This window comes from Bacillus rossius, chromosome 13, assembly GCF_032445375.1.
Source record: "Bacillus rossius redtenbacheri isolate Brsri chromosome 13, Brsri_v3, whole genome shotgun sequence".
NCBI classification, from domain to species: domain Eukaryota; kingdom Metazoa; phylum Arthropoda; class Insecta; order Phasmatodea; family Bacillidae; genus Bacillus; species Bacillus rossius.
The window spans coordinates 22,553,621-22,580,028 of NC_086340.1; the positions used below are offsets into that span (position 1 = coordinate 22,553,621).

The 26,408-nt window shown below is 36.7% G+C and overlaps 1 protein-coding gene and 1 long non-coding RNA gene across 3 annotated transcripts in view; one reads left to right on the forward strand and one right to left on the reverse strand.

Annotated features, from left to right (window-relative positions):
* LOC134538364 (uncharacterized) overlaps positions 1-7,767 on the reverse strand; it is a 16,352-nt gene extending 8,585 nt beyond the window's left edge. Inside the window, exons 1-3 of the long non-coding RNA XR_010076126.1 lie at positions 7,638-7,767; positions 5,491-5,566; positions 820-897 (exon numbers count right to left, since the gene is read on the reverse strand). This is a non-coding gene — a long non-coding RNA (uncharacterized LOC134538364). The remainder of the gene's footprint in view (positions 1-819; positions 898-5,490; positions 5,567-7,637) is intronic.
* A 4,296-nt stretch (positions 7,768-12,063) lies between these two features.
* Positions 12,064-24,805, forward strand: LOC134538365 (uncharacterized Golgi apparatus membrane protein-like protein CG5021). Of its 2 annotated transcripts, none has more exons than XM_063379627.1 (7): positions 12,064-12,276; positions 15,698-15,765; positions 16,946-17,100; positions 17,323-17,402; positions 19,963-20,076; positions 20,622-20,762; positions 21,782-24,805. In XM_063379627.1, exons 1-7 carry the CDS (start codon positions 12,265-12,267, stop codon positions 21,848-21,850), a joined length of 639 nt encoding a protein of 212 aa, XP_063235697.1. In that variant the 5' UTR covers positions 12,064-12,264; the 3' UTR covers positions 21,851-24,805. The 2 variants fall into 2 exon arrangements, with proteins under 2 accessions (XP_063235697.1, XP_063235696.1); XM_063379626.1 differs by having other exon boundaries at positions 12,066-12,276; positions 19,951-20,076.
* Positions 24,806-26,408: the final 1,603 nt, after the last annotated feature.

The window sequence follows — 26,408 nt, forward strand, 5'->3', positions numbered from 1 at the left end:
TACTCTAATAGAAACAAAAGTTAGCTCATAGATGTTTCTTGTGATTTACAGGAACAAAAAATTATATACTAATCCATATCTTATAATTTAAATTATCTGAATAAATTGTAAATTATACCCAGCTAAATACTCCTGAAAAATTAAATTGATTAGTGAATTGTAGACAGAGCGTAAAAAAAAAGAGGAAATATATAAATTTAATTTTAAAAACATCCCTGTTCTGTGGGAATCCCGACTGTTCTGTAAATCCCTATTCTGTGGGAAACACCCATTCAATGGAGAATACTCTTCCTGTGGGGAAATACCCTTTCTGTGGTCATGTCCCAGTCAGATGTGCAGATTTGCTGAAGTTCAGTTCTGTGATGTTATAACTTTTCTGGTTCAACATGAGTGGCAGAAATCAGAGTGTTGTATGGTTTTCATTTCAACATGCTTAAAACCAAAATTACTAACAAAATAAAAAAAAGGCTGTTTTAAACAAAACAAAAAGTTGTTTGGTTCTTCTTTAAAGCTGTTTTTTTTTACCCTGATCCCAACCCAAGGAAAGGCACTATTAGTTTCAACCAAACCTTAGCACAATTTTTTTAAAAATATATTTCTATAAAAAAATAACTATGGCAAAATTGTGACACAAAGTGTGTATAATCTATGGCCACTTTAACATGTTATGAATTTGCTATCCTAAGCATTCACAATCAGTTAATCAAGACCCATAGAGGGGATACTTTCATTCATCTCAACATGCAAAACATTCCAAATGTAAGGTTCGAGGTACAGTAGCAGACACTACTTTACGGCATGCAGAAACTCTAGACCTACCCTTGACCAGGTCTGCGATAATCTGTCGTGTAACCACTTCCCCTGGGGTGAGAGTCGGGGCTCACCAGTGTCTTGAAACTAAAACAAAAAATAAAAACATATGTATTCTGAACCACCTCTACAAATTTTCTTAATCCCCAGTTTTTAGTCACTGTACTAATGAAACTCAACATGCAAATTCTAATAAGCCTGAATGAACTCATTATGGGTAGTTTTAAAAAAAAATGTATCATGCAATTTGAACTACTCAAGTTATCAGACATAAGGGTTCTTATAGATCATATATTTTTATTTATTTGCCTAAATCATTTCCTTTATGAATATTTTTATTGTAACAACAGTCACATGAATAGTGTAGTATCGCCAACTTCTATGAAAAAGCTGTACAAAGAGTAATGGAGAAAAAACTTTTGTTAGATAAAATTATTATTATTATTATTATTATTATTATTAATGTTAAGAAATATTACAAAAATAAAATAGTCTTCAGTGTAACCAGACGTGTCCTAAATTTTATATCAGCAAACCAAGTAATATTTAGATCATAATAGTATGTTGTATGTATTTGTATACTGTCTTTGAGTAACTTCTATATAGTAGTACAGTCAGATTAGACATCGAACAATGCATCAAATAAGGTAATTCCACGTTTTCGACCTCAGCAAACGACTACATCGTTGTCAAAAATCAAGAAAACCGCAAAATTGTCTACCTTTTTTCAGTTTTGTTAATTTTGACCCAGGACTGTTCCAACAACACCGTCCCTTTAACTTTTGAAGTTGATTAAATTGGCAACACAATGAAACCAAAACAGTGTCGGAGATACAGCTTTTCAAAGTTTGGCCAATTTTTTCGAGTTACATGATTTTTTTTTTTTTACAAAATTTCATCATTTTCAGTAAATTTGTGTTTCTGAAGGCCTAGTTTATTGTTCAAAACCCTCTCCCACACTCTCAATGGATACTACTGGGGTCTCAGGGGACCCCAAAGTAACCCCTCTTAACCACTTGAGCAAAAAATTAGATATTTGTATTTAAATTTACTAAAACTGTAAAGTACTGACAGTTACTTAAAATGCCTTAATTCTTGGAATGATCATTATAATTAATATATATATAAAAGAAGAGATACTGAAGTGAAATACATAGATGGAAAATATCTGATAATCTAAAATATTTAATTAATTTGGAGGAAGTGTTTATTTTATTAAATTTTTCCCTCTTTGATGGACCTGATTGGTCCAAGACATCGACTTTTGATATATGACAGGAGGGTTTTCAAGAACATCCGAGGTGGGCGTCCACAATTCATCATTTAGTTCGTCTTCGTCTCTCAGGTCACCTGAGATGGGTGAGTGACACACGTCAAATGTGACCTCAGGGACGTTGTCACACGAGGATCCCTTGCAGCGGCTGCAAACTAAGGAGCACTTGAGCACAATCATTAAACCTTCCGTTGCGTAGAACGTTCCAAACCCATCCAATGTGTTTACGTTAAAATCGGCATTATCAAATGCAAATCGCAGGAAGGATGATGGCTCCAAGCAGTGTTTTGTCTTGTCGCAGGATGGCTGAGGTTTCAGGAATTGAGGTATTTAAGTAGGATGCTGCAAATCAGATATTTTGATCCAAATTTGTGATTAACGCCGACTCCATGCAATAATGAGGGAATGAATGACGGAGGCCTCACTGCTGCTATTATTGCATGAGCGAGAACAACACACTTGTTTTCTATGTGTATCTAGCTAGGTAGTGTCGTTTTGTCTTTAAGAATTACCATTTCCAATGTTAGTCGCAAATAATCGGAGATAAAAGTATTTACAACATGGAAGAAGTCATCTGAGGGTGTAAATGAAGTTGTTTCAAAAGGTTTTGGACAAAGATCCTCTCATATTACATCGTCAGCTGCCTCAACCACACACAGTTTTCTTGTTGAAGATATGAATGTTTATCCTTTTACCAAGTGGATGTCAGAATTTAGTTTTAAAACAAACCTTTTCTTTCAAAGCAGTTTCGGTAATTACGTATTATATCCTCTCCATACTTCTTAAACAGATGAATTCTGATTGTTCGATTATCTGGCTTTTCCCCTTTTATCTGGTTGAGGTCATCCAGAGGAAAATGACATTCCGAGTTCTCTTGGAGATGTGCAAACATTCATTCCATGGCATCCCTGCGACCTCCCCTCTTCACACCTTCTTGTGTTAGGGGCGAAAAGAGTTTATTTTGGCAAAATTTGTGATATCTCATGTACTGCCACAAAAATTACCTGCTGCTCTCAAAATTGTTGTACCAAAATAAACTTTTTCCACAATAATGATGGTGTATCTTTTTGTTGCATATTTTTCTTCTATGTCGCAATGAACTGTTCTGTAATTCTTATCTTGACATAAAAAAACTGTGTTCTCTGAAACTGAACTGTTCACTCACCGATCTTGAAGGTCTTGCAACTTTTGCTTTCACACATGTTTCTCCACGGCGAACTGCTGTTGCAATCAGCTTGGGGTGGCTGTTCCTCTTCTGGCAAGCAGCATGCACAGAAATGTGATTCATACATTTCGAAAAACACTCAGCTTCTCGATTCTTTAATGTAATACTGGAAGCCAGAAGGGTTTGTATCTGTCTCGCCAGTAGTCACCACTTCACCCTCTTCAAACTCCCGCGACAAATGAGACAAAAACTCGCTCAAGTCCCAGGCTCCGACATGCTGCAGGCCTAAATAACTGCGCATAACTCGGCGTAGTAGTCGAGGAGGGGATATGTACAGAGGAGGGTAGGTACGGCGTAGTACACAGGAGGGGAGATGCGATGGAAAACAGGGAGGGGAGGTACGGGTGAACACAGCCAAAGCTTCCGTGGGATCAAAGGACCAATTCCAAACATTCCCCTGTCCAGATGGCCCCTCCTTTTCCCATGCATAACACACACAGTTATTTATAGGTACAGGCAACATGTACAGTTCGATGGGTAGTGCCTAGTATAGTACCTAGGTAGCTCCTTTCAACAGACACCCAAATTGCCCAAATTAGAGGGGTGGGAGGGGAGTCACTTTGGGAAACCCTGAGATCCCAGTAGAATCAACTGGGAGGGTGGGAGGGGGTTTCAGAACAATAAACTAGGCCTTCAGAAACATAAATGTTAGTGAAAATTATGAGACTTAGCTAAAAATCATGTAACTTGAAAAACAGGCCAAACTTTGAAAAGCTGTATCTCTGAAACTATTTGTTTTATAGTAACAGTTCTGGTCTCTAATTATTAAAACTTTAATCTACTTCAAACGCAAATGGAATAGTTATTGCCGAAAAACCAGTCCTTCTGGGTCAAAATCAACAAAAACTGAAAAAAGGTCAAAAATTTAGAGGTTTTCTTGGTTTTCGATGATGCAGTCGTCTGCCGAGGTCGAAAACTTGGATTTAACATTCCCATTGCATCATTACCAACATATAAAAAAAAATCATCATTCACCCCCTTTTTATGTCTAATTTGACTGGACTAATTTTTAGAAGAGTGAAAACGGCTGAAACTTGTGTTTGGAATAATAATTATTTAGACATGAAACACCCAGTAAAGATTCTTGAAAGCAGTCAAGGTACTTGCATTACACCTTTATCTTTATTTTCTCACCATAAAGTGTTACGGTAGCCACTCAAATCTCATAGTTAACCTATGCACTTCGGTTCACTACACTACCTAGCGCTTGGAGGCAATACCGTGCTAAAAACACCAGTGAGCAATGCATTTATCATCCTGTCTCAACACACATAACCCTCTGACTAGATGAGCCCTTAACTTGTGAACTATCTCAAACAAATACAAAAAAAATGTTTTTATAAAGATAAATTTTTTTAATGAATTATAAAAAGTATAAGTAAATATAAAACCATGATTTTATCAAAAAACAAAATAATATAATTAAAGGCAATACAATACTCTAATATTAACTGAAGTACAATAATTAATTATAACAGTAGGGCCTGAATATGTAATAAATTATAAACCTAAAATAGTATTTTTTGTTGTTGTTCAGAAATCATAGTAGCTGATCATGCTGATAATCAAGAATGAAAAGATCTTCTATGTAAAAGATTTAAAAGCAACATGAAGAATTTTTTAAGAACCAAACATCCAACCTTAAGTCACTTTATCAATCTGAATAATGTACCTTTAATACAAGATGTATACATAGTTCAAACAAATTAATAAACAATCTATTTTCACAAAGAATTATAGCAAAGAAATAAATTTATAGCTCTTGAAAGCATATCTATTAATGAAGTTTAACTTTGCATTACCTACTTCCACCTTCAAAAATTAATCAAAACAATTCAAATTAAAATTAGAACCTTATTTAGGAGCATAGCCAAGATTCTGTTTCAGGAAAAGAATTTAATTTCGTATTGCCTCCCAAAAATTATAGTAGCACGTTAAGTTCAAGGAAACACAAACCACACAAACAAAAAAATTTAAGTTTGACAACACAAGCAAAAATTACTTCTATTTCATAAAATTACAGGATGGCTATGTCTCTGAAACTTATCGTGGAATGTAAAAATGAATTTCACGGTGAAATTACAGCAATCACTATTTAACTAGCCAAGTTTTGCTTACTAACAGTTTCAAACAAAATTAAGGACTATAAAAAAACTTATCACATAAGCATTACTATACATACAATAAAATGATAAAGTTAACGATTCCCGTGAACCACGAAACCAAACTCCACCCCTGATCCTTCCGTATAGTTCCATCTGCAACAAATAAACACACAAATGTTTTGTTTTATTTTCATTACTGGAGCCTCCCTAAAACTTACACTGAACACTGTGAGAAAAACTCTGACATTGTCCATGGGCTGTGCCCATAGTTACGCCTGATGTGGCTCACCAACTTCCATATTGTTCAATTTCATGAATGTTCACTTGAAATTGAAAACAAATCAGGGTGTAAAACAGTCTTGGCCCCGGCCGTAACGTACTGACAAGAGTCAGTGTTTTTTTTTTAAAACAGTCTCAGATAAGATATATTCCAAGGATCTTTGGAAAACCTAAATATAAATTGGGGCTAGTATCAAGAAAACAGTAGGGTGGCTACCATATAATTAAGGTCAATCTCTAGTGAATATAGTCTCGGCTACACTATTAGAGGACAACATAAATTTACATACCTATATTTACATTACACTATCTCTGTTACATCACTTGATACCAATCAAACAATTATTATTAATAATAATAAAATACCACATGATACAACTAATAGCAAAAAATGATTCACAAACATTATTAACATGGCACTATTGCTATTCTGACATTAATACACCACATCACCTATAAATGATAAGTTTTTTTTTGCAGAATCCAGTAAGAATTTTCAAACACTACTTTCTGAATTCTATTTTTTTTTGCATCAGCCACTAAATTATAAAGTTATCATATTGTAAAATGGTTTGAACGATTGGTTAGGAATTACCAATATATAGTGGCTAATTTAGGTAATTGTCTACTGTAGGGACACCACTCTAAAAACAAAGGCAAATACCTGAAAATGGATTTATTCAGTTCTTTATTGTATTTATAAATATTACATAGAGGCCCATTCAGATATTTTCAAGAACTTTACACATATTTAACAATTTTACGTTTGCTAGTGCCTCTGCCATGGTTGAGTACCATTAAACATTTAATACGATGCTATTCCAGCCACATGCAAAAATAGTGAATATTTTCAAGATAAGGATGGTAAAAAAATTATTATAAATATTACCTGGAATGTAAATATAATAATGTAAATTAGTTTTATGCTTTATAAAGTAGCTGAAAATGTTTTCAAAAAAAGATATCCCTGATATTTTGTCGCCACCATACTATTTGATACTAGCTGCAACATGATCCGGTGGTTTCCCATACATCAGAAATTCAGCATAGCCAAGTCTGTTTTCTAAAAGACAGGGATGTTTAATGTCAGTACATTACGGGCAGGACTGTTTTCTATCCTAACTGTTTTTCCACCCCCGAATAAGGATTAAGGCTGAAAACATGTTTGTCCCTGTCTTTTAGAAAAGTCTTGGTTACGCTATTAATGCACAAAAATTTACGTCACTATAACATTAAAGGTAATATTTACAGTACTTCCATTTCATATATCCAAATTTATCCTTTGATCCTGATGGCATGATCATGTATCCATTGATCCTGTGATACAGAATGCTTGCTGTTTTAATTTAATACATCGAAAGATCCTGTACATAACAAAAACTTGTGATATAACATTCATATCGCATCATAAGTTGAACATGAATAAAAAAAATTGCCACAAGACCTGACAATTTGTTTTGTATTGTGATATTTTAGTTTTTACTTGGCTAGCATCGTTCAACTTACTAAATGATCAATGTATACAGGATCATGCCATTAGTGTCAAGGGATAAACTTGATTACATGATACACAACTGTTACCAAGTATTTAAATATAGCTAAACTAACCTAACCAAACATTCTTACGATATTACTCCATTTTAATGTACCTAACCTAGAAAAAAACCTTTAAAAAAATATATGTAAGGAGTAAAAATATATAAATAATTTTGAAATTTTATTATAATTCTTACAGAAAAGTATATCTCTATATACTTGACTACTGCAACACAGTAGACAGTTACCTAGCTATGCTTAAAATTAGCACAATGACAAATTTCATTTTTTGAGAGTATAGAAATGCAGTAATAAGGTTATTTTTAATTATTTATAATCGTGAAACTTAAACAAAATTAAGAAAATGCACATCAAAAACGTTTGAAAAGCATTGAGTGCGTCCGTTTACCTGAAGATATGTACACCATTCTGAATTTTAAAATAACGCCTAGCTTTAATACATTTTGCTAATTATATTTTCTTCCATCTGTTTGCCATTTTTCTAGTTGGTTCTTTCTAGTTCATAGATGTTATCCAAACAATGAAGAAGTACCCATTGAGAATTGTTTTTAAATTTGCTAAGTGGCACTCAACTTGCACCTAAGGCCCGAGGTCAATTTTACTTATTCGAATTTCTTTATCATATCGTTATCAATAACATATCTGCATTCAAATTTAAAATTATGCCTTACCCGATACTCTAACTCAGGATCACTCGCACCGTAAGCTGGTATGCATCGGACAACATTACAGAGGTCGACCCTTGTTAAAAATAGAGTGTTTGAAGGAACATCGTGAAAGACCGATTGATGAAGATCAGCGCGCAGTAGAAAGCAGTCCTTCGGTGAAGGCTGCAGGTGACCCGATGTGCACAGCATAGGTATGCACATACTTGTGAACTGTGGCTGGAGTTTACGGCCTGTGGAAAGTTTAAAGTGCAATGGGACTGAAAAGCGTTAGAATTTGGAGTGGAAAACTACAGTGACATTCGGTATGGCCCACTGCAGAAGAGATGGAAGCTACGAGTGAGGCACGAGAAAACCAACTCGGAAGCTTTTAGGAACATGAGAGAGTTGTGCCCCACCCCACCTGCATAACAGAGATCCTGTAACCTGCGAAGAAGGAAAACGACAATGGAGCAATGAAATGCTGCCTGGAATGCCGTGCATCTAAAAACCAATCCGGTTTACTGATTTCTACTCTACCTCAAGAGCACTTGTCTCTCGGCCATCGGTGCTATTAGGAGCCATGTCTGGAATTTGTGCTTGGGGGTCGTTCATTAATTACATAAGGACGATTTTAGCCATTTTTACCCCCTTCCCCCCCTGTAATGATACAGAAGATTTCACGGAACCCCACCCCCTTGTTTTTATAACAAAATATTTTTCTTAAAGTTTCCTAAAAAAATCAAATATAAGAATATGTTTATTTACATTTAGGAACATTATTAATTAATATAAATCAAATATTTTCGTTTATCTAAAAAAATAATTATTTATACCTTAGAAAATGCATATTATAATTAAAGGTACGCTAGACGTTGCCAAGTGTTGGTGAGAGTGTTTGTAGCGGGACTGAACCATGGAGCGAACGTGTAGAGCGTGCCGTGTACCCACGCGGATCCCCGGTGAAGCCGAACGGCCTTCACAGACAAGGGAAAACCATACAGGTTAGATTTCAAGCCAAGTACCTGGCGGGGCATGCGTGAGCATAGTACCCACGACCCGACATCAACGGCCTGGCGCCCCTCCGGACAACAACAGCATCACGACACCCATAGCGCCCGTCAGGTACCTCCCGGGCCTTCCACAGAGGTCGGGTGACGGCAAAAGGAGGTGAAAGTTTCCCTCCCATGCGAGGCGGCCATGTTCGGCAGTCTCCAACCACTATGCACCGGGTCAAGACGTGTGTCCGTGAGCAGCCTTCCATTTTGTTCCACCGATCGTTTATTCTGTATACGCTGACGTCCCTCTGCTTTAGGTCCCTGATTCCCCGTTTGCGTAATTGTCCTGTTTTGCCCGTGCTGCTCTCGTCGGTGAGGTGTGAGTTCAGGCCAACGTGGCCGGGACTGGGAAGTACGGAACCAGGAGGGAATTTTAGGTGAGAAGGAAGAATGGTAGGCAGCTCCAAGGATAACTCGGTGATGTTCTTTCCACGAGCCCCTTTTATTGTCGCATAGATAACCTGCCGCAGCCTGGCGGACACGTCGCGGAATGAGCGCCATCCCCGCTATGACCCGGACTCCCGGAAGAAAGCCTCGTCCTTTTAATACATCCCGACACTAACTGGGAAGGTAATCCCGAAACTATCGTCCCGGTTACGACTGTTCGGTGATGATGCACTGCGTGTGCGCGGTCCGTCACGTAAGAGATTCGTACTGACTGTGAGATTTAGCGGTTCGTAGTTACGTGTCCACGGCCTATGACGTTCGGCTGGTGATGTCCCGAAGAAATCGTAAAACTCAATACGGCCAGCGATACAACTAATGCAGCTCTGCTGCAGTGACGACCCATGACGTTTCACTGTCGGCGGACTGCGAGATGACAAAACGCATCTCACGTTAAGCGCGGAGCGGCGCGCACGTCTGCTCTCTATCGCGCCCAGAATACTACTGCCCCCTCCGCCCCCCATCGGACCGAGGCCCGCGGGCCGCGGAGGAGTGGAGGGGAAATCGGCCGGCGTGGGAGAGACCCGCCCCGCGATGCGCCAGGCTGCGATTACATTACTAGCATGGCATAAGCACTTGAGAAAAATCACAGAATTATTAACACAACTTTAGCGAGTAATTAATTAAAATAAAATTCACATGAATTAATTAGTTACGATTACATGACAAGCGAAATATTTACACAGTGTTTCAGACGTGAGAGTTCTGTTACGTTACGAAATATACACAATCGTTGAGGCTCCATTTAAAATTACATAAAAAGCATAATTATTTATAACACAAAAAGAAGCCCACTTGCACACTAGGGAGCACGCGGGTGCGTCCCTGACCGTAGCACATCACAGATGGTGCACTGGGGGGACAAAACTCCCTTAGAACCACGTCGGTGGACAGGTACGGCCTCTGCATCTGGGAGGGTACGACGACTGTTGTCAACGCTTTAATATCCAAACATTATTTTACTTCCTTGCTGCTCACGTCGACTCGGTGTGTATTTTTCATACCCGGGGCTTATCTCGACCGTTTTCCTTAGTGGTTCCGCACTGCATCGCGGACCACGTCATTTACGGCACTGGCCGACGCCAGCAAACACGCTTTCGCTAAGACCGCCGTGCATTCGCCTGCTGGTTGCAACCTCAAGTAAGTGTCAGGTGTAATTTAGGATCATGCTCTCTGAGCCCCCCTAAGGCAGTTAACTTTCGGTACTGGCCGTCTCCAGAGCACTAGTAACCGCGCCCCGCGAGACTGCCGCGGCAAATTCATAGAGTTATGTTAGTGTCGTGTTTTGTTCTGTAATCAGCGTGTGATAATGTAACTGTACAACGGCTCAGATGCCGCATAGCGCATTTGCATTGTTTTTTTAGCGGTTCTGCCACCACATAGAGTATGTATAGGGAGTACTGCGTACCCATGCGTACCACCGGAGAAGTCCGTGAATTAAATGTAAATTAACATAAACGGTGTCGCTTACGATTATTTCGCACCACCCCGTCCCCCACACGGCCGAACGGCCTCACAAACAAGTAGGGAAGTTCAGGTTAGATTTCAAGCCGCGTACCTGGCGGGACACGCGGGGTCAGAGTACCCACGACCCATCACAACGGCCTAGTGTTCCACTAGCCTGGCGCCCTCCGGACAACAGCAGCACCGCCATGCCCATAGCGCCCGTCAGGTACTTCCTGGGCCTTCTACAGAGGCAGGGGAATGGCAAAGTTGTTTGCTGGAACGTACCTTGTATTTCCATCTGGATTCCCATCTTTAGTGAAAATCATAATTGGCTTAACATCGCACTTGTCAGTTTTAGCATTTCTGAAAACTACAATAGGCTCCTTCATTACAATGTAAATATCATGGGCATGAGTCGCTGCCATAGACTGAGCGGCTTTTCCATTTTGAACTGCCTTGAAAGTGGGGCAGCTGTAAGTAACATCGTTGGGATCGCTCTTACTGTTCGTCTTGTTAAAAATTCCAAGATAGACTGAAGGTACAAGCTTATGCTCTCTCCAATAATAGAGTAGTGGTCTGAAAGCACGACAAGGGACTGTTAATACTTGGCAGTGGTGATCCCGACTAGCACAATGCCTTATCCGTGCACTAGAGGCAGTATTCCACGACATTCGGGTATGGTAGCAAATAAGCACTATTTTGTTGTTATATAATCGTAACCTAAATCGCAGGTCATATTCCAGACTAAGTCCAAACCCAATCGCTGTTAGGTAAATAAATAAATTAATAAATAAACTGTGTCCAGCATGTTGCTTGAAACTGGTTCCAATATATTTTAGTTAAAATTTTGTAAATTACATTGGAAATGAAATGGGAAGAGACAATTGAGGATGTTTGCGAATTATTGTCTCGTATTATGCATCAGTTTGGGAAGTGGAAAGGCTACACGATGCTCTGTAGTACATCTTAGTTCGTTTTCATTTCTTCTAATCATTCATTACCTACCCTCATCCACTGTCTTCTATAGGAAATCTCCTACCCAATTTCACTTTACTGTCCCACCATCATCTACATTTTTTCAGTAGCCTCTTGTATGGAAACTTGTTTAAAAACTTTCTCGATACTTGTATTTTATTTACTCTATGAGTCGATAGCAGCTAATGGAGCAGAAATTCTTAGCAGAAATCAATGCGATAAGCAGTCTTTTTATCTCCAAGTCTTTGTGTTTCTATGACTGTATTTTGTTTTTAATGTAGACGGCGTTTGTTGACGTGTTAAAATTGTATAATCTGGATAAAATTACTTGCCACTATTGTCAACAGTGTCTGCGTACTGTTGTTTATGAAATTTTTGTTTACTTCATAACGAAATAGAAAACCTTTCATTTGGATTGTGATATTATTTAAGCCGAAATTACACTAAAATGACAGCTAGGGTAAGTGAAGTATATGTGAGGTACAGAGGTAAATTGTAAGGTTTGCGGTTTTCCCATAAATAAATTTATAAAATTATACGAAAGTTGTGTTTTAGAACATTAAAGACGTTTCACTATTTACCCTGAAAAAAGTGTTTTTTAAATCCCAATAGATTTATGTGAAATTACTGTTTATAGGTTACTTTAGGTAGCATATGAAGTGAATTGGCCACCGACATTGTGCTTTAAAGTAGCCGATACTTCCAACAGAGATTGGTCTGATTGTTATCGCCGCTTGACGTTTACTTGATACTAGCTGCAACTTGATCTTTTAGATCTCCAGAGATCCTTAAGAGTACAGTGTAGCCGAGATTTTCTTGAAGGAAGATGGATATTTAATGTCAGTACGTTACGGCCGGTGCCAAGACTGTTTTCCACCATATTTGCTAAGTGAAAACCAATTAGGTAAAAGTTCCATATCACATACCCAAGTTTATACCTTGATCTTTATGGCATGGTTATAATTTTTTTCGGTAAATATTTACAATCGCGGTAGATGCCAAAAAAAATGCTAAAAATCTGAAAATACTTTTATTCTGTGCCCTTTCACTTCCTCTTTTCAAAACAACCGGCGGAGGTAAGAAATTCCAAATACTTTAGGAGATATCGAATTTTTTAATTTCATCATATGTAGAGTCGCGGTATATGCAAAAAAAATGCTAAACATCTGAAAATACCTTTATTATATGCTCTTCAACTTCCTCTTTTCATTAAAAGCGGCGGAGATTAGAAATTCCAAATACTTTAGGAGATATCAAATTTTTAAATTTCAGCACAAAACCAGCGCATTCCTGTGGCGTGCGTGCACCATTGTTTCTTGTTTACGTACGAGTATCTATTTTTTTTATTGGATAATGATGTCACGTGATTGTTCGTGATAGGCCAGAATTCAAATGAACTAATACGTGATTATTTAGTTCAATTATTGTTTAAAACGGTGTTTAATTACCGCCTCCAACTTACGTGAGTTTTTAACGTTTCTAATTTTAAAGTCTTATTTGTTATTTTGATATTGTTGCGCAAGTAATAAGTAACAAAAAAATTTACGTGAGTTGTTACTGTACATCCTTTGTTACGGGTTTGTTAGGTAAGGTCAGTTACATTATAAATAATTTAAAACTAAAGAATAATTAAAATTAATTCACATTATTTTTAATATCACCTTAGTTTTAAAGTATTTATAATGTAACTGACCTGACCTAATCGACCATTTTAGTTTACTGTTCACCCTCTGTCCGGGTTTGTTTGGTCAGGTCAGTTACATTATAAATATTTTAAAACTAAACATCCATTAAAATTAATTCACAAAATAATTTTTAATGTCGGCTAAGTTTGAAAGTATTAATAATGTAACTGACCTGACCTAATCAACCATTTTATTAATTACGCATTCACGATTCACGTATTCACGAACACACGGCAAAATAACCAAAATGGCGCCGCTCGAATGGTTCCACAGGTCTTGTATTGCAAAATTAAAAAATTCGATATCTCCTAAATTATTTGGAATTTCTTATCTCCGCCGCTTTTAATGAAAAGAGGAAGTTGAAGAGCATATGATAAAGGTATTTTAGGATTTTTTACATTTTTTTTTGGCATCTACCGCGACTCTACATATCATGAAATTAAAAAATTCGATATCTCCTAAAGTATTTGGAATTTCTTATCTCCGCCGGTTGATTTGAAAAGAGGAAGTGAAAGAGCATAGAATAAAAGTATTTTCGGATTTTTAGCATTTTTTTTGGCATCTACCGCGATTGTAAATATTTACCTTTTTTTCGTGTGGATTTCGGCTATTGACCTTCGCTCCTAGGTCCCATTACTGTGTTGCTGGCATTTTCAGTTTGCTCAGAGTTTATCGTTCTTTCATTTTTTATTTCAGTACTGTTTCCTGTTTTCCAGCTGGTTACATTTCACATTTTCATATAATCGGGGAAAGCACAGTCCTGAATGGGCCGGATTAAAGCCTTCGCAATGTTTTTTTATAATAATTCACCTCCACTATATTCTGTCACTTCCAGTAATAACTTTTCCTTCATAAGAACTTTTTACCAAATTTAGCAAGGTTGGTTCTACGATTGCTAAGAAACTTAATATTAGGGGTGCTGTGATGACCACAAAAATTGTTTTCGGCTGGAGTTTTCAATTCCTTTGACATAAAGGAAACCTAGCTGGTGTGTACAATATTCCATGCACTTGTGGCAAGGTACATATATGACAAACTGGCAGACGAATAATCACAAGGGTTAAAGGACATATCAGTGACTATAAAAATGAAAACCCACGATGAGCTATAGCAGAACAATCCTTGGAAACCAGACACAGCATAGATTTCGTAGCCAACATCCTACAATACAAGTAAAGATACATTCGAGAACCAGTGAAAATATTAAAACACCCAGCAAACCTAAATAGAGAGTATAGCTACAAATTAAGCAGAATATGGGATACACTCTTCAGAAAATATTGAAACCTAGCTCTGCATCTAACAGAATACAGGTCGCCTCTGGTTGGCCAAACAACCCAGCCGATCAGAAGTGATGAGGCCACTTATTTGCCAGAACCCCCAGCCAATCACAGGAGCCCAGCTCCGATTGGCCAAACCAACAGGCCAACAAGATGAACGGAAGGCTGTGATTGGCCCACATATGCAGCCAATCTGGAAACACTCCCCTCTCAGGCGAGAGTATTAAAAAGGCAGGAGAACTTGTAATAACCTCAGTAGGTAGTAACTATACTGATGATAGCGACTGCAAAGTCAATCGAAACGTCTGTGATATGTTCACCTTGGATGTGGCTACAACCCAGAAGCCAAGCTACTTTAAATGAACCATTAATTGAATCAACTATATTAAAAGATTACATTTTGTGAAGTTAAGTTAATTTTGATTAAAAATACTGATTAATTTAATGATTTTAGTTGTATTTCGTTGCCTTATGGTCTATTAACTTCGGTGTTACCTATATGGTGTATTGTCATGCTATCAGTGTAATTTCAGTTTTATAGCAATTCACCATATAATCTTGTCTTGTCCCTGCTAATAGTCATAAATTCACACCATAAGAACTGGTATTTTCTAGTTTTGCGACTTTTCCGGGGAAAAAAAAGTGCAAATGGTCTTAAGTAAACCCTAGTAATTAGCTTTTTATTTTCCTCCAAAACTGTGTGTTTAAATTTACTAGATACTTAAACCAACCTTCCGCACAATTTTACGTATTGTTAAAATAATATTGGGATTGTACACCATGTGCTTAGGGTTGATTATAATAATTATTATCATTCTTTGAATGTGATATTTTCACTTTACTGAAAAAAGCTTTTGTTCAAATTATTAATTTCATGATTTTTTTCATTTCTAATTTTTTTTTTTTTCATTTTCAGGCTCCCTTACTGGATGATGACACCTTAGCATTTGGCGATGAGGAAGTGAAAAATAACAAAAATCTTGAGTGAGTATGTTGTATTCAGTTGTAATAATCCTGGTCAGGGCCGCAACTAGAGTCTCTGGCACCCGGGGCATGAATAGATTCATGCTGTCCCCCCCCCCCCCCTCCCTCTTTTTTTGCACATACCACACCAATAAAGCGGGGGCTCCGGGGGCTCTCCCACGGAAAAATGGTGCTATTTAAGCATTTTCCATACCTACATGTAACAGTTTCTGTGCTACTGTAACTTCCATGCATGAACCCACTATGTCCATAAAGTAGTCCGTATAATCTTGTTCTTTAAATTGTCGTCATAAATATTTTTTAAAGATTCAAATTCAACTTGCGAGACCTTTTTGCAGCAAAGATTTTGATGATATCATCATAGCAAATAGAGGATGCTCTTCCTCACAGCCAGTGGTACCACCCTCTCCGACAACATTGTACTGTATTCGTATAGAGGACGCATTAAAACTTTCTATCTTCTCCCTTTACAATTTTTTATGTTAATGATGAACTTAACATTTTTCTCAGAGTATTTTAAAATAAATTTGTTGAGACGTTATATTGTAAATCAGATTAGACATTCCTGGCATGCAAGTTAAAAAACTTTTTACCAGTTACCAGTTGTAGTAGGAATTACAATGCAAGCAATTTCGGCGCCCCCACAGCTTTGCGCCTGGGGTGCGTGCCCCGCTTCCCCCTTCCCCTAGTTGCGGCCCTGATCCTGGTAAGGCATGCAACATAATTATTTTTAAATTACAGCTTTCAAATTATTAAGACATTGCAAACATTTAAGTATGTCGTTTAAACTGTTTTTAGATGATTTAATGTTTTGCAGCACAAACAGAATGCTTTGTGGTGATAATTTTTGAATCTTTTCTCTGTCTTTATTAAAATAGTAAGATGAGAAATCTGTTTAGCTAAACTGATACTTCTAATGTCATTTACGTTTAAAAATCTTGCTGTAAGCCTCATAATTCACATTTCATAAAAAATGTGATAGTTAATTACAAACTCAGGTTCATTTAAAAGAATGCATTTAATTTGATTTTTTTTTATAATAATTCACATGTTTTGATTCTGTTGGTAACAAAATATTTAATTTTTTAAATTTTTTTTTATCTTGGCTGTACATGTAAATATATATATATATATATTTTTGTTCTTGTGTTGGTAAATGTCACCTGATCTTGTATTTCAGGCACCCGTACGTAACATTTTTTCATATAGCGTTTCGGGTTGGTGCCATTATTGCCTACCTGTTGTGTGGGTGGTTCAGCGACAGTTTCATTGCAAGTTTTGTGACTGTCGTTCTGCTGCTGTCAATGGATTTTTGGACTGTGAAAAATATTTCAGGTTAGTTTCACGACCGTTCGTAGTAAAATGCTGTATATTATTTCAATGAGACAAAAAATAAACGTAGCCTAGATTAAATTTTTTTTTTATGTAACGCTAATGAATTAAAAAAAAAACATTTATGGAAGTTTGAGTAGCTGCAATGCATGCAGTTTGTGTGTGTGCGGCTATTTGTTTTGTGCAGGTGTGTCAGCCAATAATTGCAATTTTCTTTTGTTGCAGGTCGCTTAATGGTTGGTTTGCGCTGGTGGAATTATGTTGACGATGAAGGGAAGTCACACTGGGTTTTTGAAGCAAGAAAGGTTTGAAGTACATTAAATAAATATTTCAGGCATGCGTTAGCTCCAGATTAAGATCGAACTGCTCATGCACAAGTTAATTTAATATTTTATGGTTTAATGTTTTTTTTTCAGTTTCATTTTACAAATTAATGGCTTCAGTGTTAATGACTTAGTGTACTTTAAATGTGTATGCATGATATTATTTGTAAATACATAAAAGTAATTAAATGAGTTCATAGTTGGCAGATCCACATTTTATTTTTTGTCGCCGTCAAAAAATCATCGGGAAATGTTGAAAGCCGTACAGTGTCATACAGTTTCTCATGATGACTGTCTGTAAGCCTGTATCATTTTAGCCTCTCATGTTCGGTATCAGATAGGTACTAACTTAATGGTTTTCATGTACTAGAGTACACAATAGTGGAGAGGTCAGATAAATCGCCTAGGTACTGCCAAGGACACCTGGGTGTGATTCCCGGTGGGGTCACACTCAGATTTTTCACAAGTGGGGAACATGGCAGGCAACACATCGACATGATCCGATGAGTTTTCTCAAGGTCCACCAATTTGCTCCACCCATGCATTCCATCCATGCTCCATTGATGTCTCGTCACACGTAGTCTCCAATGACATTGATATCCACGATGCATTAGGACCGCATTCATTCGGTTCACTTTCATGTTAAAACAGAACTAGGAAAATCCAAGATCTGTAAAATAAGTGGCTATTATAGCCGACATCATTGATGGCCAATTTTACTCATTGTATCATTTCTGAAACTAATCAGAGGACCAGTTACTTATGAAATAATATTTATTTTTGACAATAATTTTTTATTTCTTATGTGGTTCGTGAGCTGTTGGTGACCACAGGACTGCATAAAAGCCTAAAATGTCTGAAAAGTTTAATTGTACTTTTTAATAAATACTACTATATAATGCCCAGCATGTGTTGCAATGCCTCTTTTAATTTTTTTTTGTAATTTGGTTAAGTAGGTACACACACATACATACACGCAACACACATCCATGTGCAGGGGCACAAAAACAGGGGGGGGAAGGGTATTTTGCCCCCCCCCCCTACCTGAAACCTTGAAGTGGGGGCAAACGGGTCAAAGAAAGTGCTGTGTAATCAATTTTTAGATAATAAAACTGCTTAAATAGCACCATTTTCCACCTTGAAATACAAGTTTTCCCGGGGGAGGACCCCCGGAGACTCCCCCCTCCCCCCACTTCAACAGGGGGGATCGATGATTCTTTATTTAAAAGGTATATCCCCCCCCCCCCTCTTTGGAAATTTAGTTGTTGCGCCCCTGTCCACGTGTGTGTATGTATCTCTTTTTATATCTCTCGACTGGTGCACCACCCTTATTATTCGGATACTAGATAAAAGGAACTGTCATATAATCCTTACTGGTATTTACTATATACTACGTGCACACCACCTTTAATTCTGCTTAAAGGGTTAGTTTTTTCAAAATTTTATCTAGACAATGGTTTTCCTTGTACGGTCGGGTATGCAAAATTGCATCGCAATCCGATTAATGGTTTAAGGAACTTTTATATATATATATATATATATATATATATATATATATATATATATAGAAAGAGAGCGAGAGTGTGAGAGGGGGGGGGGGGGGGGGGGGGCAAATGTTTTTGGTTTTTTGGCTTAATTGTTGTTGCTATTTTAGTTTTGCCTAGCATTTTTAGTGCAGCTTCTTGCTTCTGTTTTTTGTAGTGTATTTTTGCTCTTGTAATGCAAACTTTGCTATTCAGGGATTCTCAGTTAGTGATTTAAGATGCATTTGGTGATGTAAATGTATTGGCCATTAGTGATTAAAATTATTTTGATAATAGAATAAATATTGTGTCCATATAGATAAAACAAGAGTTTACGGGATGTTTGGAAATTGCTTGGCATAAATTTAATAGGGTGCAGGGAAAGCCAAAACAAACTATTTTTGTTCGCACCTGTTAATTTGAAGCTTTGCCTTTCATGATATTCGTTCCTTGACAAAAATGTGAAGCAATTTCCCAACAGTCTGTATACTTTGAAATTTACAATTTATTAATTTTGAAAAGTTTTGCAAGTTTTGAACTGAGTCATAATTTTTACTGAAATGTTTGGAATTGAAAACTATCATAGGGGGAAAAGTTAATATTTTACTACATTTTACATATCATCACTTACGAAACACCACTGGCTAAGTGAATTTTTTTTTTAAATTTTTTTTTTGCTTCTCCATGGAAACGTGTGCATTTAGCATCTTCTCAGAATGTTTTTGAGCTCTTTCGTCTGATTAAATATATAAATCTAAAACAAAAAACAGCATTTTGTGTTGTTATGTTTGCGATTGGCAAATTGTCACATAGGCAGTGTTGTTTCCTAAGTGACGATAGGTTAAGCTCACTGTAATTTTTTTTCTCCATCATCTGATGTAAACTTTGTGTTGAGTGTACATAGAATACTGCAGCTTGAGTTATTTCTAGCCGAATGTTGTGCTGCAGGTGTGAACGTGTTCTGTGAAATCGTGTGTCAAGTTGTTTCATGTGACCCCTTCTCCCAGGGCGACCTCCAGAACAAAGTGAATGCGTACGAAGCACAGATCTTCTGGCTGGCGTTGGTCCTCTGTCCGCTGATGTGGTCCATTTTCTTCCTGATCGCTCTCTTCGGACTCAAGCTTAAATGGCTGGTACGTATGGAATCACTTCTAGAATGAATGAATGAATGAATGAATGCATAACCTCTCGTCGACATCAATGTTATTAAAGATGATGAGCAGCAGTGAGATTTTATGCTTGTAGTTTCAAGACCAATTTCATTTTCAAACCAGAAGTTATCAATGTTATTGTTTTTATTTTTTATAAAAATTTGTTATGTAATACTTCACCAAAATGTTGGCAAATTCATAGGCTGCGCAATTTTACCATCAAATAATATGTAATGAATCTTTCTAGAACAGATACATCTAGAATAATAAAAATAATTTAGTGAGCATGTGTGGTTTTAAAGTTATCCAATAAGAAATGCACAATGCAACAAATAAAATAAACTTTTCTGATACATGAAGTTTGGTACCATTTTTTTTGTCAGGAATTGACATTCGTAGAATTTTAAACATAAAAAGATTACTTTTTTATAATTTGAATTAAGTTTTGGTTAAATGCTACTTAATTCCATGATATAACGCATTTTGGTGCCATGTGGCGTATTAACGGATGTGCATGTGTTTCGCAGCTGCTGGTGTGTATCGCCATAGTCCTTAACGGCGCCAACTTGTACGGGTACATAAAGTGTAAAGTTGGCCACGGGGAGAAGATCAGCAACTCAATCTCCAACCTGACGTCTAACTTCTTCAGGCGGCAATTACTAGAAAATGTAAGCGTTTTATGATAGTGCATTGCAACTATTTTTCTGCAAATTGCAGAAAAAGCAATTGTGTGGTTGTAATAAGTGTTTGTACTTTGTAGTGTCAGATTTGGGAGTAGGAATGGTTTAAAACTTGTTGTAAATAGCGACTTCAAATTCAATTTGTAATATCCTTATACATTTTTCAGTTAATCTTGTGAGAAATGTCACAGATTAATAACCTGTTTAGTTATTTTATAAGTACGTAGTGCATATTGGAAGCCCTTTCATGGTGTTTCTAACATTAAACTCAACTTTCACTAATTTTTTTATTCACTATTAATTTTAAAATAATGATATATAGTTGGTATTTTGGTCGTAAGCAAACATTGAAAAATTGTTTATTCTGCTAAGGGAGATTATGGGATTAGTTACTGCCATCTTTTTTTTTTGTGTATGCTTTCTAATTTTAATCATTAGGCCTATAGTGCTAACTTTTGGCATGACAAGTCTTAAATCATGTCTTCTAAAGCCTTTTTGCTGTGTTATAGAGATGATTATTCATTCACAGAGACCACCTAGAGTAAATGAACAGCTCCTTCACGCTGGCAATTATAGAGGTCATAATAAGTACACTAGTCTACAGATATTGACGTCAACAAGTTTCCTACGCCCTGATGAGCCAGAAAATTAAATACGATAGCTATGTAGCAAGCTGTGGCAAAACATTCCAAAATAGTTGGGCAGATCATCCTTAAAGTATTCAAATTAAGTTTCAGCATGCAAGACACACTTGGTTAAAACTATAATGTTTCTGGCCTGTGGCTTGTAGTGACACCCTAGATTAATTAAATAAAAAAATGTTAAGTTGAACGTCACACAACAGGGGCAGCCACAGCAAGATTGTCTATTTCAGAGGTTTGAGGCTGGTCTCCCAAAATAACCAGTATATATGCTCTGGGTAGCACTAGTAAAATATATTTTACCTAATTTTTTTTGTGTACTGATTTTAGATACATCATCTAAATGGCTTTGTATAATGTTCACAGATGACAAATATGATGAACAGAACAACCCAGCCTGCCGCAAACAACGCAGCCCCTACAAACATCATCTGAATTTTGCAGGGATTTTTTTTTAAACTGATAGTACTTTGAAGATTGTAAAATGCTATTTGTACATGCACAAATTCCATACATTTTCATCTGAGTCCTCAGATAAAAATGTCACGAGGCTGTTAAAGTTATTCCAATTAATCTATGTGGCTTATCTTCATGATATGTTGTACGTAATTTATTAAAAGTTTTTACTTCATGTTAATGTCCAAAGAATTTAGACGCAGAACATTATTAGTAATGCTGCAATGTTATAGTTCGTTAACTAGTATTTTCAAGAAAGAAAGAAAAGGCTGCAATACAACTTTGATGATCACATATAAGTTTATCTTTTAAATTTCAATATAAACTATTTTCTCTAAATTAGGTCATAAATTGATTGTTTTAATTCATCAGTTTGTTAATGTTAAATGAGTTATTTGTCATTCTTCGGATAAGAAAAATATTTGTCCGCTATTGTGTACTCTAATTGTTTTCTGGAGGATTTTGAGAACACAATTATGGCATTTAGAATTATTCATTTCTGGAATGTAACACTTAACTATTCAAATTTTTGTAGAGCAGTGGTTCTGATAATGCTGTGGGGTGCAAATATTTTTGACAGGAAGAGAAGAACATAGTCTCGACTAAACATAATCTGACATTTCAGAATGTGGTGTATAGCAGTTTGTGTATCTGTGTCCAAAGACAAAATCAGGTACAGCCTCACAGGACAGGGTATTGGCTGTTGTAATGACCGCTAACCACTGCCTTTTAACAACATAGTAGGTAGTTGAGTACACAACGAAGCCCCAATCTGGTGCTGTGTAAGAACCCTTCTATGTCACTGAAATCCTCGATTGTCAGTTTCCATCTGTTGTCCGCAGGCTTGCTAAAGCTCTGGAAAACATGCAAGGTAGCCACTCAACAGGAAATTTAGGGAATATTTGAAGAACAGTGAATTTTCTCACCATCAGGGATATCCAGAAGAAACCCATGTATTTTTTAAAGCCATCTCTCTTGTAGGCCTATGCCTACCAGAATATTGTTCGTGGAAGCTGTGTTACACGACTTTATAAAATACAGGATTGAAGTAAAAAAAAATTGTGTAATGTTTGAAATGATTAGGTGATTAATGAATTGGGCCCTGTGTATAACACCATTCAGTAAAAATTATAAAATAAATGTGCATTATATTAATAATGAGTTTATAAAGGCAAATGGAGTGCTACCTTTTGATCAGTAAAATAATTTATATTATCACAAAGTTGGTATTAAATGAAATACAAATTGTAATGTAGAAAATCTAAACGTAACAAAAAAAATCGTCATTTGGTTACTTAAGTCTAAATTTACTGGAAATTGTTTTCGGAAACCTAGAAAGTTCAGAAATTTTTTGCCTGTGTGTATCGTTTGTACAGAGGCAGAGCTGTGTTTCGGACTTGTTACTTCTCTTAGAAAACTACCACTTCTCTCACAAGTCATACTCAGGGTCGTGTATTTTTCTCAAAAAGATTTTGAGACTAGCTGAGAGTTAATACACTGTAGCCTCGTCTGTGGGAATTGGTCGAGTTTCTTTAGGTACATGTCTGCTGCTGTCAACGCCAATCAGCGCGGAAGCAAACGCGTTCTGTACGGCCAGGTCAAATAAGGCAAAGGCTTCTCTTGCAGATGGCCGCCAGTTACAAGGAAGAAATAACTGGTCATGGGCATGAATTTTCTGCAAAAAATACCTGCCCCTAGTTGTACTCCACTCTTATCCTAAGCCTTCGAAAGAAACAGCAGGATGTGGGCCGTTTACATAATGAATCAGCCCGTGGCGCTGCCGAGATATCTTCATAGCATTTCCCTGTCCTGAATTTACAACCATCAGACAGCCGCAAGTCGAGCTAAGAACAGAGTTCTTACAGTTTTTGGAATGTTTCAGTTTCCGTGTGTAGTTTCAAGGCCTTTAAAGTCTTTTCATTGTTTTTGGACTCTGAAAATATGTAATTTTTTTCCTTCGTACCCAAGATTGCCTATATTTTGTATTTAAAATTTAACAGTATCAGTGTTTTGAAAAAAATATATATATATATTCGTTAGTGTTTTGAATGCTTTAACTTGAATATGAGACACAAAATATTAACTTTATCAATGTGATGCAGTTTGACCTTTGAAATTGTACTTTTTAAGTCTTGAGAAGTCCTAGAAAATACAACCAAAATATCAGCAATAACTCTTCAAGAATAATGTGAAGTCTTGATGGACGTGCCCTTGAATACCTTGCCAGGCCCAGGTACCGCTGCTGTTGAAAGCCGCATTCGCTTGCCTCTCTGCCCCGCAGGATTTCTTCACGTGATAATCCCGAGGCTCGAGAAACAAAACGGGGAGTGAGCGTGTCGTATGCCAGCCCGTGAACACCAAGTTGTTTGTGGGCTTCTCCCGGAGATGGCCCAACTGTGCGAACTTTTGAGTCGCAGAGGCTGACCAATCCAGGAGAGCTACGAGAGGAGGCAACCTTTACAGACAATAGTTCACTAGCTTTTCTTCGCCTCCATCTGCAACATGACTGCCGTGGCTACAGCCAAAAAAAAATTGATAAACTACATGATGAATAAATGGTGGAAAAAATTAGGTGCTGAAAAGAAGCATGTTAACATTTCTAAAGGCATTAGGTCCTTTAGTTGTAATAGATGTAGTGCTATCAAAAGAAATAGTAAACTGCTGTGAAATCAGTCGTATGATTTTAAATTATTCTCCATTTACCAGGCTTTTGCTTTAATGTGTCTATAAAGTTTAACATATGAACTGTTTTGCCATTATTATGTGTTGTGTTTTTTTTTTAAGTGGAGCACTGATAATTTTTGTTTTATGTAAATATTTCACCTTTGTTTTTACAACTGTGTGCTGTGTGACATAAGTTCCTTATGTAAATTTTGTGAAGTCTTGTTCTGTATCTTTGTTTTAAAAACATAAATAAAAACATTCTAAAATTTATATATTTCTTTTTAATGTAAATTAACGATCACCCAATAATATTAAGGTAAATACTAACTTCAGAAGTCCTTGTCTCAGGAGGTGGATCTAGCAATTGGTTAAGAAGGGATGGTGGACCCAGATATACCACATATGTAATATGTTTGTGTGTGTATGTTCGTACAGCGTGTAACCAAAATACGGGTTTAAAGTGTGGGTACGTATGCAGGACATGTAGATGACGTATAAATGGCAATGAATATACTGGGCGGGCTATGGTTTGTTCATAATTATTACTGATTCTGTCACAGTAGAGTTCCGAAATTACAGTGTTATTTTTATAGAAACAGAGGAAATTGAAGACACACTTAGAATGTTGTGTGTCTCAGCATTTCGTACAATAAATCTGGCTCCAGGAAAAAAAAAAAAACTTTTTGTAAATAAATTAATATAAATAAAATTCTGAAACATATTTTAGCATTTTAAATATTAAGTTTTTTGCAAACCTGTATTTTTTAATTATCCCCCCTTTTTTTGCCATTAATTGGCTGAAGAAGAAAAACTGCTTCACACACCATGTAATCGTGCATACGTGGCCACCTCCTGGGTGCAATTACGATGAGAAAGGAGCAGTGACGGAATGAATGGGAAACGGGAAAACCCAAAGGGAAAGCAAAAAAACACGGGCTCACGGCTTCAGTAGAATTTAGAAACATGTAGACAAAATTACAGTTTAATTTTTTTATAGATATACATATTTTTATTTTATAATAAAACACTTTGAAAAGAGTGAGTGTGGGCGAAACATCTTATGAACGGTCAGTGCGACGGTGGGGAATGTGAGTGGTAAGAAGGGAATACATATCCAAGGAGCTCCTTAGGTGCAGCATTTTCCTTCCAGTGCTATACCCATTCAAACTGTTTACCGTGAAGTGCCCCACCATCTAGGAATTTTTTCCATGTTTTTGCTATAACTCTAACTTTGTACTATTCTTCACAATTTTTGGCATGCCAAGGCATAAATCATATCTCCCAGACCTTCTTTACCTTGTTGTAACCACATATTTACCAACAGGCTCTAGTCTGTTAGCGCTGCGAGGAAACAACGCGGGCGATTACAACATCGTGATATTCACGCCAGTTTACAAGTGTTGACTTCAACGAGTAGCCTAGGCTAAGTCCGATGTCATGTCGAACAAAAAAAATAGGACAGTTTTATTGAAACCAGTATTAAATTTTTTGAATTTGCAAAATGGCAAGGCCTAATCCCAGTCGAGTGATAGACGTAGAAAATGCGACAATGATATTTCTAGAACAGTTGATCAGGTAACCGGGCCTTGCTGAGTTGGCGTTATGCTTCTTTTAAAAAGATTTTCTCTGTGGAAAGCGTGTGAAAATAATGAGTGATAGGTATAGTAAATACAGTACAGTGTGACAAGAACCTACCCAGAGAAGGTGTCTAAAAATGTCCTGGTGAACATTTTTCGCACCTTTTGGCAACTGGTTTCCAAAAAAAGCTTTTGTTAAAGTAGAGAAAATATTTTTCTGTGTGTACTAAGATAAGCCACTTTTTAAAACAATCTGTTTTTAATGCTGCAACGAAATTTTTTTGAAGATTTTTGTT